General features: G+C 34.7%; 1 protein-coding gene across 19 annotated transcripts in view; it reads right to left on the minus strand.

Annotated features, from left to right (window-relative positions):
* The window catches only part of BIRC6 (baculoviral IAP repeat containing 6), a 230898-nt gene that overhangs the window by 91117 nt on the left and 121189 nt on the right, over window positions 1-18592 (minus strand). For all 19 annotated transcript variants that reach the window (XR_012004549.1, XM_072770594.1, XM_072770588.1 and 16 more), the window contains 10 exons: window positions 17667-17794; window positions 12852-13414; window positions 11709-11884; window positions 10180-10276; window positions 9846-10040; window positions 8874-9074; window positions 5183-5462; window positions 3841-4097; window positions 3479-3587; window positions 423-644 (listed from right to left, as the gene is read on the minus strand). Coding sequence is in view for 18 of the 19 variants with exons in the window: in XM_072770594.1 (XP_072626695.1) it covers window positions 423-644; window positions 3479-3587; window positions 3841-4097; window positions 5183-5462; window positions 8874-9074; window positions 9846-10040; window positions 10180-10276; window positions 11709-11884; window positions 12852-13414; window positions 17667-17794 (2228 nt within the window). In the remaining variant the exon portion in view is untranslated. The remainder of the gene's footprint in view (window positions 1-422; window positions 645-3478; window positions 3588-3840; window positions 4098-5182; window positions 5463-8873; window positions 9075-9845; window positions 10041-10179; window positions 10277-11708; window positions 11885-12851; window positions 13415-17666; window positions 17795-18592) is intronic.

Genomic DNA, 18592 nt, shown 5'->3' on the forward strand with positions numbered 1-18592 from the left:
GTGGAAACTACCAAAAGAATAATGGTATCAGATATCTAGAAAGTAGTAAAAACAACTCATCATAAAAACTCTCTAAAGCAGTAACTCTTAAAAATTTCTAGCTATACTTTTTTTCTCCATAATTGTACATTAAAGATTAAAAACAAAAAAAGAATAAACACTATGAACTGTAGGAACATATACATTAAATGAAACACTCTAGATTTTAGCTGGGAAAAGCATGAAATGACATGAATTTATTTTCTTAAAACATGAAGATAAATTTGTGTGACACCTAATTTCAAAATTATACCTGATTATACATAACTACAACTTTCAAAGTATTATTATTCTCCAAATAGGCATATAAATACTGTTTCATCAAGTGAAAACCTCTAAAGATGTCATACTGGGGAAAAAGGGATTTCAAAAATCGTACTTACTCAAAGAGCTCTCGGTCCAGCAGTGCTGGTAAATCATACTCTACAAGCAGTTCATAACTATGCCACAGAATTGCTGCCACACAATGAAGATGAGAAGGAGATGGCATAAGAAGACCATACTCTACTGTTGAAGAGTTAGGGCACATGTAGCTCATCCTGCCACTTCTTCTCAAAGCAGCCACTCTTGCAGAATCACTGACCCATTTTAATAAGGCCTGGATTCTTAAAAAGAAAATGAATTCAAATAACCAATTATACCACTGACATTTAATATGGATAAATATCATCATTACATGTAAGCAATGTGTATATGAGAATAATATACTGTTTAATAAATTTTAAACTAAAATAGGAAGGAAAAGGAATTTATATAAGCGGAAAGAATACAGTAGTTCCAGTTTTCCTATAACCTTACTAATCTTAACTGATGAAAATGTTTGAAATAACAACCATTTTGCAAATAAACACTGATTCATAATTCATTTATTAAAAAAACTATCAATGTCTAGAATTATAGGATATAACACTTAACAAATTCACTGTTTTTTGTAAATTTTCTTATATTTTGTAACAAATCCATACAACCTAGAGCAGTAATCTGGGACTAATTCTTCATTGTGCAGAATCTCATGCACTACAGCATGGGTATTGCCTCTGGCCCCAACCATTAAATACTAGCAGCAGCCACCCAGCCCCCTTAACTCTGAAAACAGAATATAGTCCCAATATATGTACTTTTTTTCAAGTGCTATCCTACCCTCAATACCCTGGAGCTGGGGGCTACTGACAGAACACCACCTTTTAAAGCAATAAGGCTTTTGAGTTTATATAAAATACAGAAAACCGGGTAAGATTTATAACTGAGTTATTAAAACAAGGTATTTATATTTTTGTTTGCTTTCAAATTTCTGGTTTAGATCACAAGATTCTTTGCTTCAGGGTAAAAGATAGGGGAAGGAAGGTATATGCCACTTAATCCTCCTTTCTGCCCTCAAGGACAAGACCCTTTAAACTTCACATGACAGGAAATAAAGATAAGTCAGAAAAAGAGAAGAGAGGGGCAAAATTTTCTCAGTTCACAGAAGCCAACAATCTTGTTATTATGTCAGTTCTAAAAGTTATGTTTTAAAAAGTATTATGCAGTAAAAACAACTTTGTTTAGGGTCATTTTCTTTTTTTTTTTTTTTTTTAAATATTTATTTATTTATTTTTTATGATAGTCACAGAGAGAGAGAGAGAGAGAGAGAGAGAGGCAGAGACACAGGCAGAGGGAGAAGCAGGCTCCATGCACCGGGAGCCTGATGTGGGACTCAATCCCGGGTCTCCAGGATCACGCCTTGGGCCAAAGACAGGCGCCAAACCGCTGCGCCACCCAGGGATCCCTAGGGTCATTTTCTTATGATAAAAACCATAAAACTATTAAAGAATCAAGTGAAAGAGATTTTAAGAATGTTGGTCCAGAAAAATGTTTAAAACTTATTTTTTATATTCTTTTTAACCCGAATAATCATTATGATTCAAACTGGGCCAAATTTCTTTTATCAAAAAATATTTTTTAAAAAATTCCATATTTTTAAACATAGTAACTATATAATTTACGTAAAGGATAAAGCTTAATGGAAGTCAGCTTATTTAATATTTTGAAGTTACGAAGATAAATTTACTTGGTAAATGTCATTTACACATTTTTAACTAGAAAAAATGAAAGCAACTAGCCTAAAATGAATAAAAACTATTACATATCAATGATTAAAGTCCAATATTTACCAGGCACCTTCTATGGTTGACACTCTACTATATACTCCCCAAATCTGATCTATGTAAATCTTGCCTTGGGAGTGATGGTATTCTGTCTCCCAAGCCAAGACAAAAGCTGGATTCAATGAACTTGGACACTCTAATATCTAGCAGCTCTTCAGTAAATACTTATAAAATGAGTTAAGTACCTACAAAATTAATAATTTATAAACAAATTAATAAAGTATCAAATGATTTTCTTAAATATTAATCAAAATTACAAAATAAAATAATTCAGAAAACAGATTTTTAAAAATTTGTTTATAGAGTCACGTACTCTGTAATGTTCTTTTGATATAGATGGTACATATAAAACAAGAGAATGCCAAATCATCACTCAAAAATTTACCAATAAAAACAAGTTTTGGGCAGCCCGGGTGGCTCAGAGTTTTAGCACCACCTTCAGCTCAGGGCGTGATCCTGGAGACCTGGGATCAAGTCCCACGTCAGGCTACTTGCATGGAGCCTGCTTCTCCCTCTGCCTGTGTCTCTGCCACTCGCTTGCTTTCTTTCTCTCTCTCTCTCATTAATATTTATTAATGAGAAAATTAAAAAATCTTTAAAAAAAACAAAAAAAAAACCCCACAAGTTTCAAAAATACTTGGGAGGTCTTATCCATTTGAAGACAGAAGACCTCAAGGAAGAACTACAAAAGTAAAACTCATCTAAAACTGCCTATACTAAAATATCACTAGGTATCTAGGTGAATTATACAGATGTTATTTACTTGGTATGATAGCATTTCACTTTGGGATAGGAAAGAGAAAAAAGGTAGAGAGTCTAATGAAAACCTGTCAATGAATATTATATATAATAATAATAGGTAATCAAAACAAACACTATTATGTCACTATAGATTAAGTACCTAATATGGACACACTACTCCTATATTCAGACATAGTAAATACCACCTACGACAGTATGATTAAGATGTCATTACAGCTTACAAAGATCTCATCACAACTTGGTTCACGTAAAAATATGTAATATTTTATTTCGTTCCATTCATCAAATGTAATATTGATTAAAAATTCTATTTGAGCTCATATTAGCTTAAAATATGTTAAAACATGTAAAAATTTATGTTTAACGTTCACAAAAATTTCTAGAAGTTGTATCATGTAAAGAATACAGTTAAAGGTATAATATATTCAACACTTTTATGAAACAATTTAAGGAGAAAGTATTACAAATAATGTTCACTACCATGTGACTGTGTGTATGTGTGTCCTTAAACAAAAAACAAGATCAACATATACCTGTCCTTTGTTCCAGGATCCTGAGTTGTTCCAAGCTGGTAAAGAATATCTATCGTAGAATCGGAAGAGAGTCCATTCAGTCTTCCAAAAAGTAAAGGGCTGTTCAAATCTTACAAAAAAGAAACAAAAGGAAGTTTTCACAATTAGCAAATGGAATAAGAATATTTGCTAAATTTAATTTTAAATTATTAATTAAAAATAACTCTTCCATAAATTACAACAATAACAAACCAACCCCTAAAATATTGAAAGTAATAATGGAAATTAATTTCAGAAACAGATTTAATCATAAAGATCACATAATTCAACTGTCATTATTTTGCAGATAGGTAAAAATTAAAATATCAAAGTTAACTGTTCACCTGTAGGATCACTGCCTGATGCTGCACAGTTTCTCAGAAGAATGTCTATAAGTTTCAGGCCAATTCTTGTGGATTGCAGTCCAATCTTTACAAGTACAACCTCAATGTTAGGAGAATGCATTCCACAGTATGGGGACATCAATAAGGCAGCACAAGTCTGTAGTAGATTAGCAGTAGGTGCAGCTGCACTGGCCATCATTCCTTCCAGATCACTGATGTGAGTAAGGCAATGATGTAATAACCGTAACCAACCGATACTGAAATATACAACACAAAATGGCTTATGTGATAAATTTAAGTAGCTCAAATTTTTTTTTTTGCTCAAATTATTTCTGACGTAAAACAAATCAGCATGTGTTTCATAAATACCAACCTGTATAAAAAAAAAATGCTTATAAGATCAACAAGAAATTTAAACACAGTAAGTTTCCTCCATAACAAATAAAAATTCTTAATCACTAATTGCACTTAGATACTACGTGCTTGCCTTTATTTTAATTAGTCAGAAATGTTTTTATATATATATATTTATATGTTTAAATACAAATTGCATAGAATTACAGCTGTGAAAAACTATAAAGTCTTGGCAGCTTGAGAATGAAACAAAACCCCTAAATTTTCTTATCAGGCAAAACCTTCAGTAGAATCAGTCTATAAAATTTTCAACTATCAAAATTTACTAAATGAATGTGAATTAAAGGCTATGTTCAGGTCTTGGTTAATTTGGTCCATTTGTATGGTTCCAATCTAACCCTTCTACTCACTGGCATTTAGGAATTACCATTTAAGACTAGGTCTCTGGGGGATCCCTAGGTGGCTCAGCGGTTTAGCGCCTGCCTTCAGCCCAGAGTGTGATCCTGGAGTCCCGGGATCGGGTCCCACATCAGGCTCCCTGCATGGAGCCTGCTTCTCCCTCTGCCTGTGTCTCTGCCTCTCTCTCTCTCTCTCTCTCTCTCCCCCTCTCTCTACCTCTCATTAATAAATAAATAAAATCTTTAAAAAAAAACCCAAAAAACTAGGTCTCTGACTACACGGTCAATTTGTATGGCTCTAATATATCCTGGTTACGGGTATTCGGAAATTCTTAGACTGTGATCTGAAGAATAGAAACATATGCCACAGTGTAGATTATCTCAAGAATTAAAAACATATAAATCTCAATTTTAACCAGGCTCAAGTTCTACAGAATTAGCATTTCTATTATACATAGTAAAATTATGGTATTATATAAATTACCTATGGAGCATAAAACTTCCTATGCTCTAAAAAAGAAACCATGGAATAAAAGAACTTCATAAAAAGCTCAGAAAGCTTTACTTTAAGAATGAGATACATAACATACCTTGTTTTGGATACCTGATCTTCAGATGGAAGAAAGGGATTATTAACTGTCGCTGAAGAAGTGGTACCAAAAGCAGTGAGGCCCAGTAATTTAATTTGTGAAAGGCCTAATGTGCTGGCATCTCGTGGGCGATGAAGTCTAAGGCAGACAGCAGAAGCTACTTCAGCTTTTACCAGCTGAATTTTTATGTAGGTGAGACCACTTGTAACAACGGGAGTGGACAAAGGTAGCATGTTTACCCCATCTGCACTCACTTCAACAGACACTGATGATGGGCAGGCTGTAGGAAGAGAATATTGAAAAATTACTAAAGAAAATATGAACTGGACTTCATGGCTTAGTGGAAATCCCAGTAAAACAGCAGCTTTTAGTTATATTCATTATGAATTTGCAAAAGGAAATTTATATGCCACATCATACTTTGTCACTAACTTTCACCATAATTGATTTTGGAACTATTTTCCAACAGAAAATACGAGATCTATAATATAACAAAAATAATATTTTAAAAATTCTGACATTCACCAAAAAATGTGTGTAATCCACATGTACACACTTGATTGAGTCTCTACAAGAAAAAAACCTGCCAGGACACCTGGGTGGCTCAGCGGTTGAGCATCTATCTGCCTTTGGCTCAGGGCATGATCCCGGAGTCCCAGGATCGGGTTCCAGATCGGACTCCCTGCATGGAGCCTGCTTCTCTCCCTCTGCCTATATCTCTGCCTCTCTCTGTATCTCTCATGAATAAATAAATAAAATCTTAAAAAAAAATAAAAAAGACTGCCAAATTTGCAATTGCTCTATTATTTCTACTTTACTCATAATTTTTACCAACAATATAAGACATCTGATTAAGAGGCCATGGTTTACTGTTTAGTCATTTGGGAAAGAAGAATATAATAAAAACAAAGTGCTTTTCTATCAAATCATTATTTCACTACTATAATATTGCAATGATTTTTAATACAGCTGAGTTTAAAACCTGCTTTGCCTCTAGTATTTTAAGTCCCTTTCAAAATTTAACCAAACATCTAAAAGATTTTAAATTATTTTCTGCTAAAATTTAAGTAGGTTCAAGGAAGTAATATGGGAAAATTATTTCTAACATAATACGGAAGCCCACATAATAAACATATCAACTAAACTGATCTTTGATTTTAATTTTAATTTCAATTGTGAAACTAAGAAGTAACTTATACTATATGCCAATTACATGCTGGGTTTACACTGAGAACTAGACAAGTCATATCAATTCTGAAATTTAATCTTCACTTTTAAGACAAGTATCCACATTTTACACAAACTGACAGAGTCAGAGATTAAGTAATTCAAACTCCTACATGAACAAAGGGCACATTGTTTTTAAGATTTTATTTATTTGAGAGAGAGTGAGTGAGTGAGCAGGAGGGAAAAGGAGAGAAAATCTAAAGGAGGCTCCGTGTTGAACACAGTACCTGACATGGGCCGCATCCCACAACTGGGACATCACGACCTGAGCCAATATCAAGAGTTGGATGCAGGCAGCCCCGGTGGTGCAGCGGTTTAGTGCTGCCTGCAGCCTGGGGTGTGATCCTGGAGACCCAGGATCGAGTCCCATGTCAGGCTTCCTGTATGGAGCCTGCTTCTCCCTCTGCCTGTGTTTCTGCCCCTCTCTCTGTGTCTATGAATAAATAAAATCTTAAAAAAAAAAAAAAAAAAAGAGTTGGAAGCTCAACCAACTGAACCACCCAGGAGCACCAGGGCACATTTTATATTCAAGTCCATATTTGATTCTAAAGGCTATGTTATTTCCACTGGAACAAAATATATCTTCAATTTCTGCTCCAATCCAATAATAAAACTGAAATGTTTTATTGAGCACATTTATAGTAGTGAGCACCTAACCTGGTGGTATTTTTTTTAAGAGAGAGAAAGAGGTGTGAATAAGCAGAGTGGGACGGAGTGCAGGCCAAAGGGAATGGGGGAGGGGGAGAGAGAATCGTCAGCAGGCTCCAAGCCCCGTGTATAGCCTGATGCAGGGCTCAATCTCATGACCCTCAGATCATGGCCTGAGCTGAAATCAAGATGTGGAAGCTCAGCCACCCAGGCACCCCAAACCTAGTGATTTTTTAAAATGAACAGAGTTCTTCCTTGTAACACTCTATCTCAGTTTCCCTATGCAAATTCTAGCCTCACTTTAAAGCCACCATTTCATGGATCACTCTTACTCCTTCTAAATAAAAGCAATCTTGTCTTTATCTTAGATTTTCCTCTACATCTTATATCAACTTACATTTTTACCATGTAATATAATTATTTTGGATCTGTTAAAACACTATGAATTCCTGCATTTTCCTCTTGCCATTATATTCATGTATTGTATCTGTTTTTATCTAAGAAGTGTGAATTCTACAACTATATTAAATAACAGTAGTTAATTTTCCAAGTGAGTGGAAAAATTTATTCTTCCACATATGCCAGGGATCTACAAAGTTTCCCACACTTCTTCATCCAATTATTGAATGACTGTTGATAACAATTAAAATTAATCAGTCAACATAAATGAATGTGACAATTCTGTAAAAATCACTGCTTATACTAAAAGTATTTGGGGATCAAAAATGCAAAACAGTTCTCACATTCCTTTATAAATACTTGAAAGAGTTCTTGCTCCTCTTAATGTAAAACTTGCTTTCTAAAAATTCTTTTGAATTATTTACCTTGCAAAGTGACAACAAAATATATTCAGTGAAAAAAAGCATCGAATCAATGATACTCAATATGGTACAAATTTTAAAAATCAGCGGTGCCTGGGTGGCTCAGTCAGTTAAGCATCTGCCTTTGGCTCAGGTCATGTTCCCAAACATAGGTCCTAGGATGGAGCCCTGCATTAGGCTCCCTGCTCAGCAGGGAGTCTGCTTCTGCCTGACCCCAGCCCTGCTTGTGCTTGTGAGCACCTATTCTCTCTCTCAATAAATAAAACATCTTTCAAAAATTTTTCTGAAGATCACAAATACTCAAACTATTACAATAACAATTAACATGTAATTATCTTACAATGGGAAGGGTAATGATAATAATAATAATTTATATTATCTAACAAATAAATCTAAGCTAATTTCACATTACAGGACTAGCACTGAGGACAGGGCTAGACAAAGTAAGGTTGCTATCTATGGGTATGTAAACTACCTCACCTCAACTTAATCACCTAACCTGGTGATTTTTTTTTTAATAGCTTAACTTGGGGGGAAAGGGAAGGCAAAATTATATGTAACTGAAATATATGTATCTGGATTTCATGAAACATTCTATTTGTTTGAGGGGAATAGCCGTGCTAATTCATTTCATGGGAAATGATTTGGTGGTAATGTTGAATATTATACAAAAAACTTCTAAATTAAGCAATGTGGGAATCATACCTAAGGGTATTCATTCATTCATGACAGACACACACACACACAGAGAGAGAGAGAGAGAGAGAGAGAGAGAGAGAGAGAGAGAGGCAGAGACATAGGTAGAGGGAGAAGCAGGCTCCATGCAAGGAGCCTGATGTGGGACTCGATCCCAGGTCTCCAGGATCGTGCCCCGGGCTGAAGGTGGTGCTAAACCACTGAGCCACCTGGGCTGCCCTGAATATTTTTCTTATTCTTAAATGTTTCTTGATTACAGTTTATTTTCATAATGCTTCTTTACAAAAAATATTACTCACTTGCAAGAGATGCAAGGTGAGGTTGGATATGTATTTCTTTCAGAAGCACTGCTGCAGGAAGGTGAATGGTAAGGTCACACCAAGCCTCCTCTGGCAGAAAGATGTAGGACCAAGCAGCAGAACGAGCTCTTCTATGGGGTGGCGTGGCCTGTAAAAGCACCTCAGCTGGTTGGGCAGTAGGACTGCTAGATGTAATTGTACCTATTGAAGATATTTTAAATATAATAAAAAACTCTGTAGAAGAAACCAAATAAAGCATCAAGAACCATTTAAACCATAATAATTAAAACTAGAAAATTTAGCTAAAACCTTGAACATACGATGTTACAAATGTACTTATTAGTATATTTAGTATGATTTGTCACAGTAGTCACAAAACATCAGGACATCTAGTCAACGTGCAAGATGACAAGTTCATTATTAATTATAGCTTAATTTCTTTGTACCACATGTTGAAGGAAAACTAAAGTAGAAACAACAAATCTAGCACAATTCTCAATTTACAATGTTCAAGACAACCTTCAACTTCAACATAATGACCTTTATCTTAGTTGTCAATATTCATGATTTAGAAACATGAAAAGAAATACATAAAAGAAACTGTGTAAACTCAGAAAAGCAGTAACTATTTAAATCTGAAGCTACTTAAAAAAAAAAATCGCCCAAAATAAGAAGGAACAAGTCCTTTAAACTGATTAACATTTACAGGGAAAACTGACATGAGAATTTGCTATTTAGTTTACAAATTGTTAAACTATTTAAGCTAGCAATAAAAACAAATGTGATTGCTAAGGAACCAGTAAGTGCTTCCTCCTAATCAACAGAAAGTTTCAAAAACCACTATCTTTAAAATCAATTGTTTGTAATTGGTGTTATTGTAACATAATCACCTTACTTCGACTATTTCTGCTTCATACCAGTTAATAAACTATATAAATTCATACCAATAAGATTTAATAATTCTTTCCTTACCCAGAGGTGCAAAGTTATGAATCCCTTCTGCATTGTCAGGCTCAGAAGCTAGTATTCTTGTTTTCAAAGTGCTATCAACAGCTTTATTTGGACCAGAGTCAAGAAATTTCATAATAGTTGATACCATACTTCTTGCAGTGTTTACAATAGCCCTTGTACTAGTAACCATATTGTTGCAAATGAGCTGAACGCCACCTAAATTTACAAAATACATCAAATGAAATTATCTTTAGATAGTTTGACACTGACTCATCTTTTGGAGAACACTACAAAAATGAGATCATACACTGTCAAATGAAGATACTTAAATGACATTTTTTGGAATTTATCTTACCCATATCATGGAATGCTTTCAAGGCATCACTAGTATCCAATACTCTCAAAATAAACCACAGTAATGGTTCAGATAACTGGCAAGTAGCAAGAGAGCCCTAAAAACAAAAAAACAAACAAACAAAAACAAAAACCCACATGTGTATCATACCTTTAAAATCATAATTATTAATATCCTGTGAATTAGAACAATTAAACTTATTAAGTATAATATTCTTCTATAGTTAATTATTCTAAAATGGTAGTCTTAATTTAAACCACTAAATAGAACATATCTGCCAAAATACATAAGAAATCTTACCCGAATCAGAAAGGAAGTGTAGTCTCCTCTCTGAATTCAGAGTCTTTTTCTAAAGCATCTGCCTATACCTACTATTATCATTTTTGAGCTTAAATTAACGTGCACTGATTTTATCTTCCATTAGACACTACTTTATTTAAAAATTGATTCTTCTCAATCTTTTTATCTACTCATGGAGAAATATACATATATGTGCAATAAAAATATAAGAAAATAATTTTACACTGACATACAAAATACTCTTCAAGAAAGTATGTTTTTCTCTTGTTGTTTAAAGATCTTATTTATCCAGTTGAGAGAGAGTGAGAGAGTAAGAGCATAGGGAGGAGCGGAGGGAGATGGAAAAGCAGACTCCCCGCTGAGCAGGGAGCTTTGATGGGGGACTCAATCTGGGGACCCAGGGATTATGATCTGAGCTGAAAGCAGACATAGATGCTTAACCAACTGAGCCATCCAGATGCCCGAGAAAGTACGTTTTAAAACCAAACATATTTGAAAACATTGTAAATGGGCTAAAGTTAAAATAATCACACTGGTTCCTACAATTTCATTTTATAAGAAAGATAAAAAGCAATAATATTCTAATCTATTTTTCTTTTTTTAAGGTTTATTTTTATTTATTTATTTATTTTTAAAGATTTTATTTATTTATTCATGAGAGACAGAGAGAGAGGGAGAGACAGAGACACAAACAGAGGGAGAAGCAGGCTCCATGCAGAGACCCGATGTGAGACTCGATCCCAGGACTTCAGGATCACACCCTGGGCTGAAGGTGGCACTAAACCACTGAGCCACCCAGGTATCCCATAGCCTACTTTTCTTCTAAAATTATCCAAATCCCTTTTAGCTGAAAAAAACATGCAACATAGCTTGAAAAAAAGTTGCATTAGATTTTCATATTTAACATCTACAGAGAACATTTTCATATTCAACTATGCTATTTCTAGGGGAAAAGAAAACCTACTTCTTGAGACAATGGGGGAAAATATCTAAAATTTAAGAATATGCTAAATGTTTTACTCTCATATCACTGTGGTCATTTTTGACAATATCAACTCTAGAAACTTTACATTTTAATTTCTATCAATAGTCTATAGTTCTTACCTGATGCTGCTGTTCTTTTTTCAATACATGATATGAGCCCTCTGTTCTCTGTTCTATAAACAATTCTCTATTCCCATTGCTAGAAGTTATTTACATTACTGAAATAGTTGCTAGGTTGAACTTACTTGTCTGCCCATATATCCACAGGCCATGTAGGTTAAAATTGGCTGCAGCATCATGTGGACTGTAGAAGCTTTTTTACTGAGAGTTGTCAGTATGGTAAATAATCCATCCCCAACCGATATGGCATCTAACCCACCATGAAAGTTCTCATGTTTGGTAAGATGTAGTCCACTTGCTCCTAGTTTAAATAAAAAGATGACACCTTTTCAAAAACATATACCCTTAAAAACCAATAATAATTAAAATAGAGGCTTAAAAAGTCATTTCTCCTGAAACCACTGAAGGATCGATATGTAACAGTTATATATATGTGTGTACATGTGTGTAGAACATATACATATAGTAGAAACGGAGTTATTTATCACAGCATTCAGTAAAGCATATTTTTGGATATCTTCTTACATATCTCTGTTGCTGCTAACAATAAAAAGCTGCTGCTCTGTTGTATAACTGAGGAACGTCATCTTACATATTAGCTATGTATAAAGAAGAAAGGAAACGGGAGAGAAAGTAAATGATGTGGGTATGTAACTGTACTTCATCTAATTAAAAAAAAAAGATATGATGACTGTTTCCTTTACACAAAGAATTAAGTAGACTAGAATGAATTTTGTCAAGTTACAGAAGTTTAATTATTTTAAAAACTTAACATAAGATATTAGCTTTCAAGCAAGCAGAAAAGTTAAGCAACAGTTTAGAAATTTTACACTGATATATGTGTCACAGAAACTGTTACACTTCAGATAAAATTTTATATTTCACTTAAGAAACTGTGAGTAAATAAACCTTACTGGTTCCCTAATATAAAATTTAATGTGAAATTCTTCATCTTTAAAATATTAGAGATGTACAACTATAAACTGTAGTACTTTACTTAAAAGACTGATTTTTTCTTAATTTAAGAAACTGCTAGTTATTTGGTTAGTACTTTCCAATTTTTAAAAAATTCACATTTAAAATTCTTCCTAATTACAATTTCACTTATTGATAGCCACTCAAAAGTTTTCACTTGCATCATGCAAAGAAGTTTGCAATAAAGTAGCTTTACACTATAAGGTAATAAAAAAAAATGAATCAATAGGTTGCTAAAGAAAAGAGCTACAATTCCCGAAACAATCTAAGATTAAATATTCTTAAATACTTACCAATTATCATCGCCATGGCACTGCTATTACACAGGCCCAGAGCAGACAAAATTTGGCTCATAATCTGCTGGTTGGCTAACACTAAGTCAGCAATATATGCAGGTGATCCTTGAATACTACCACTGCTTCCATTACTATCTTTGCTTCCTGAGACTTTTTCTTCATCTGAAACACTGTCTGTTGTATTGGTGGTCACAGACACTCTTGCACTGTATTCTCTATTGTCTGAAAGAGGCAGCTGTACTAAAATGTTAACCAGTTTTAACAAATCGAACATAAGTTGATCTCTTGTCATTTCTCCACAAACGGCTTTTGCATCACCTGGACGAATGAGGTTGGCAAAGAGTCCCCCAAAGCAAGCTCGAGCACCCACCGAGCTATCAGATCCACTTCGAGACATTACTTTGTCTGAGCAAGTGATATAGTGGTGCACTAAAAAGGTGACAGACTCGATTACAGCAGAAATAGTACTAACGGAAACAACTTCAAAATTCTGTTCCAGAGTAAATTCTAAGAGCTTTACTTGGGCATCAAGAGGTCCTTGGCCTGTCTGGAAAGCACCCCTGCAGAAAAAGAGAGAGGATTAAAAATCTATGCTTAACTTTTTGAAAAGTAACCATCACAAGAAAGCTAAAATAGCAATTAAATTCTTGGTATTCATTGTTTCATTTGGCAGCAAATGGTTTCCATTTCTTCCTAAGTCATTCTTATCCTCTTCTCCTTTTACACAAAATCAAAAATGACTTCCCTTCCAAATAGAAAATTAAAGGACAAGTAAATCAAAGAGGTGATTTTGAAACTCCAGACTAAAATATTTCAGCATCACATTGCACTCCTCATAGTATTAATAAGCTCTGGTTTTTCATATTCCCAAATGGTGCTATTTCAAACATTCTCTACTGATTATGATTTTCAAAAATTAAGATTCAGTCAAATAATTCTTGTGCATCAAAATCAAATGCTCTCAACTAGGAACGCCTGGGTGGCTCAGTGGTTAAGGATCTGCTTTTGGCTCAGGACATAATCCCAGAATTCCGGGATTGAGTCTCGCATTGGGTTCCCTGCATGGAGCCTGCTCCTGCCTCTGCCTAGGTCTCTGCCTCTCTCCCTCTGTATCTCTACAGAATGAATGAATGGATGAATGAATGCCCTCAACTACTGCTCATGCCTAAATATAAAAAGGTAGAGAGAATAGTGCCCCCAAATTAACAAAAGAAAGTGAAACTAACTATAAAGCCACATAAACCCATTGGAGGGCATGAAATCCATGAAAAGATAGGCACCTCCAAGGACCATTGGCTCTCCCATGGCAGAATTTGAGAAGAGACACTGGAAACATTCAAATATTTAACGACTTGTTAAATCCTGGTGTATGTGAAGGTAATAACACAAAACCCTTGGTGTTCAAAGCCATTCATAGGCACCCAACAGCCCCAACTCCCTACCATACACTTTGCTCTATGCATCTATTCTGTTTGGCGGTTCCTGAGTTACATACTTTATAACAAACCAGTAAATGTAAGTTAAGTTTTTTTTCTCTGGGTTCTGTGTCATTTTCACAAATTATCAAAACGGAAGAGACTACTGTGAGAACTCCTTGGTTTGTGCCCAAATGTGACAGAAGTGTGGCAGCCTGGGACCTGGGACTTACAAGTGTCCTCTCAAATGAGGGTGGTCTTACAGAATTGGAGACTTAAACCCTGTGAGTCTGATGCTGACTTTGGAAAGTGTCAGAACTGGACTGAATTGCAACGCAAAGCTTCTCTGAAAGTATCAGCTATAGTGATAAACTTCTAGCAAGAATGACATATATATTGGGACGCCTGAGTGGCTCAGCGCTTGGGCACCTGCCTTCGGCTCGGGTCATGATTCCGGGATCCAGGACTGAGTCCCGCATTGGGCTCCCTGTGAGGAGCCTGCTTTTACCTCTGCCTGTGTCTCTGCCTCTCTCTCAGTCTGTGTCCCTCATGAATAAATAAATAAATCTTTAAAAAAAAAAAAAAAAGACATATAGAAGAAATGAACAAATTCCTTCAAGATGCAAATGCCAAATGTCCCTCAAAAAGAAACAGAAAGCCTGAATAATCATTCACTTGTGAAACAAATTGAACATTTCCCCTATAAGAAAACTCCAGACTCCGTATTACTCAGGGGTGAGTACTATCAAATATTTATGTAAGCAATAAGACCGATTTCACACAACCTCTTGCAGAAAAAAGAGACACCTCGAATTATGAGTTCAGGATTACCTTGATATAAAAAACAGACACTTCACATAAAAACTAGACATTAGGGATGCCTGGGTGGCTTGGCAGTTGAGCGTCTGCCTTTGACTCAGGGTGTGATCCCAGTTCAGGGATCGAGTCCCACATCGGGCTTCCCGCAGGGAGCCTGCTTCTCCCTCTGCCTATGTCTCTGCCTCTCTCTGTGTGGGTCTCATGAATAAATAAATAAAATCTTAAAAAAAAAAAACAGACATTGTAAGAAAAATGCAAACATCCCTCATAAACATATTCAAAATAAACAAAATGTTAACTAATTCAATTCACTAAGGTATGAAAATGATACTGCATCATGACCAAGTGAGTAGTGGAGTATATCCTAGAATATATAATTGATCAACACTTTTAAAAAAAGCAGTCAATGTAATTTCACCATGCTTATAGACTACACAAGAAACAACATATGATTGTTTTCAAAAGACATAGAGAAAGCATTTTGCAAAATCCAAGAGTTAATACAAGATTTTCTTAAAACCTTAGCAAATTAAAAACACACAAAAAAACTTAATTTGGTATCAGGCATCACAAAGGAAGCTACATCTAATGATATTTCTACTTCTGAAAGATCTCTACTTCTGTAAGAGAAAAAAAATAAAAAGGGCAAATTGAATCACTTCAATCAATCATACTGCCGGTCTAACCAGGGCGTTAAGAAAGGAGGCAGGGCAGGGTTTGGGGACTAACGCATACTTGTTAGAAATGAAGAAGTAAGACTGTTTTCATTCACTGACCACGTGACTGTAGACAAAGAAAAATCCAAAGAGGCTATATTATTTTTCCTAAATTGATCTGTAAATCTATGCATTCTCAGTTAAAATCCAGCAGGGTTTTTGTTTTGTTTTATTTTGGGCAGTGCAGACAAGAATCAATAAATGTATTCTAAAATTTACATGGAAAAGCAAAGTAATGAGAATAGCCAAAACAATTCTAAAAAAGAATAAAGCTGGAAAATCTGCACTACCAGATTTCAAGAAACTATGAAGGTCTCAATGCAATAAGTTATTGGAAAATTATAGACAGGGACAACAATTCTACAGAAGAGAGTCCAGAAACAGAGCAAAACAATTATGATCAACTGATTTTTTAAAATACATACAAAGAGAATTCAATGAAAAAAGCAGTCTTTGCAATAAATGGCATGGGAACTGGACATCCACAGGCAAAAAAATAAACTTTAACCCAAATGCAACATAAACCTAAAAACTAAAACTATAAAATCTCTAGAAGAAAACAGAGCAGATCATTTATATGACCTTGATTAGGCAAAGATTTCTTCTTTTTTTTTTTTTAAGGATTTCTTTTTATGGCACAAAAATAATACATAAACGAAAAACCTGACAAGTAAGACTTCATCAAAATAGAAAACTTGTTTTCTGAAGGATACCATTAAGAAAATGAAAATACCATCTACAGACTAATAGAAAGTATCTGCAAACACTTACCTGATAAAATTGAATGACCTCTTTATAATAGGACTGGCTATTTTACAGTCATATAATTATTTTACCTAAAAGCTCTGCTCAGGATACCAGAGACTTTCTTAAAAAATATGGAAAACATGGGGCACCTAGAAGGCTCAGTCAGTTAAGCGTCTGACTCTTGATTTCGTCTCAGGTAATGGTCTCAGGGTTGAGGTCAAGCCCCATGTTGTGCTCTGCACTGGCATAAAGCCTGCTTGGGATTCTCTCTCTTCCTCTCCCTGTGCCCCTCCCACTCACCCCACTCCCACAATCTCTCACTCCTGCTCTCTAAAAAGGAAATTTTCATCAGAAAGTAATGTCAGATTTTATGAAATGTCTTACAATATGAAGATAATAATTCATTAATATGATATGTATTATGATATTTAACCACTCATGCTTTTTAAGAATAAACCCCCCATGGTCACAATTTATTCTTTTAGCATGCTGCCTGATTTTGTTAATAAATTTATTTAGGATTTCTCTATGAGACTGACATGTAATTTTTCTTTTTTTTAAGATTTATTTACTTGGGAGAGAGAGCAGAGGGAGAGAGAGAAGCAGACACCCTCTGAGCAGGGAGCCCCATGAGGGGCTCAATCCCAGGGATCATGACCTGAGCCAAGAGGGCAGATGCTTAAATGACTGAGCCATCAAGGCGCCCCATAATTTTCTTTCTTTAGCTCTTTTTTTCAGGTTTTCTTACAAATTGGTTTCAAATAAAATCTTTGGTAACTTTAATACTCTCTCTGTATTCTAGAACAATTTAAACAATTTCAAGTAAATTTCACTAATCTATGAAGAAAGCATTAAAAGCAAGCAGAGATCTGACACACTATGTTTTCTTCATAGAGTTCAAGAATCAGAACTATAATAAAATGGAATGAAAATAGTCAGGAGTTAAAAAAAAAAAGAAAAGAAAATAGTCAGGAGAGAAATGGATAAATCCTTCCCCCTTAATTCCTACTATACTGCTAATCTGTTCCAAGATAAACCTCCAACCAAGGGGAAATTTCTCTGAAGGATCACATATTACTTTTATATAAGGAATAAATGTATACAGTGAAATTTACCTTTCTGTAGAAAGTATATGAATCAGCTTGAGCAAAAATTCACTGAATATCTGAGGACATGTTGAAGAAAGATGCACTTGTAATCGGGTAAGAAATTCTTGCATAGCTTGTGTAGCTGTTGGACCAACCTGAAGAGAAATGAAAACTTTTCAATAATTTTTAAATGAATAATTCTATAAATGGTATTGTCAAGCACTATACTCTTTTAACCTTTCATATGAAGAATGAAAATATTAACAGTGGTATCAGAAAACCCATTAACTATTTTTTTAATTTTTTAAAAAGATTATTTATTTATTTATTCACTAGAGACCGAGAGAGAGAGAGAGAGAGAGAGAGAGAGAAAGAGACAGAGGAGAGAGACAGAGACAAAGCAGAGGGAGAAGAAGGCTCCATCCAGAGAGCCTGATGTGGGACTCGATCCCAGGACTCCAGGATCACGCCCTGTCGGAAGGCAGGCGCTGAACCGCTGAGCCACCCGGGATCCCCCAATTAACTTTTTAAATAGATTTCTTTTAAACTGAAAACTATAAATTCTAGTGTCAGTAATTTTATCATTATGGTTTAGAACTTATAGTAGGTTTATGTAACAAGACAAAAAAAATTCACCTGAATTACACAAGGAATGCATTCATAATGATTTCAAAAGTACAAAAAAACCTTTTGCACTGATTTTCACAAACCATCTTAATTACCTATTTCAAAACAGAAGCACTCAAAGAGGTTAAGTGATTCACAAATAGTCATGCTTCTAATGACTAGCAAGCGAATACTAACATGAATGGAAAAAATAAAACCACAAAGAAAAACTCTAAAGGTAAAAACAAACCCGTACCATTTCATTAAAAAATGCTTTCTCAAACTTCACTGTCATCAATGAAAGAAATGATGGTGAGAACCATACAAAGTAATCTGAGGTATGTTTT

This window comes from Canis lupus, chromosome 12 (genome assembly GCF_048164855.1).
Source record: "Canis lupus baileyi chromosome 12, mCanLup2.hap1, whole genome shotgun sequence".
Taxonomy (NCBI): Eukaryota; Metazoa; Chordata; class Mammalia; order Carnivora; family Canidae; genus Canis; species Canis lupus.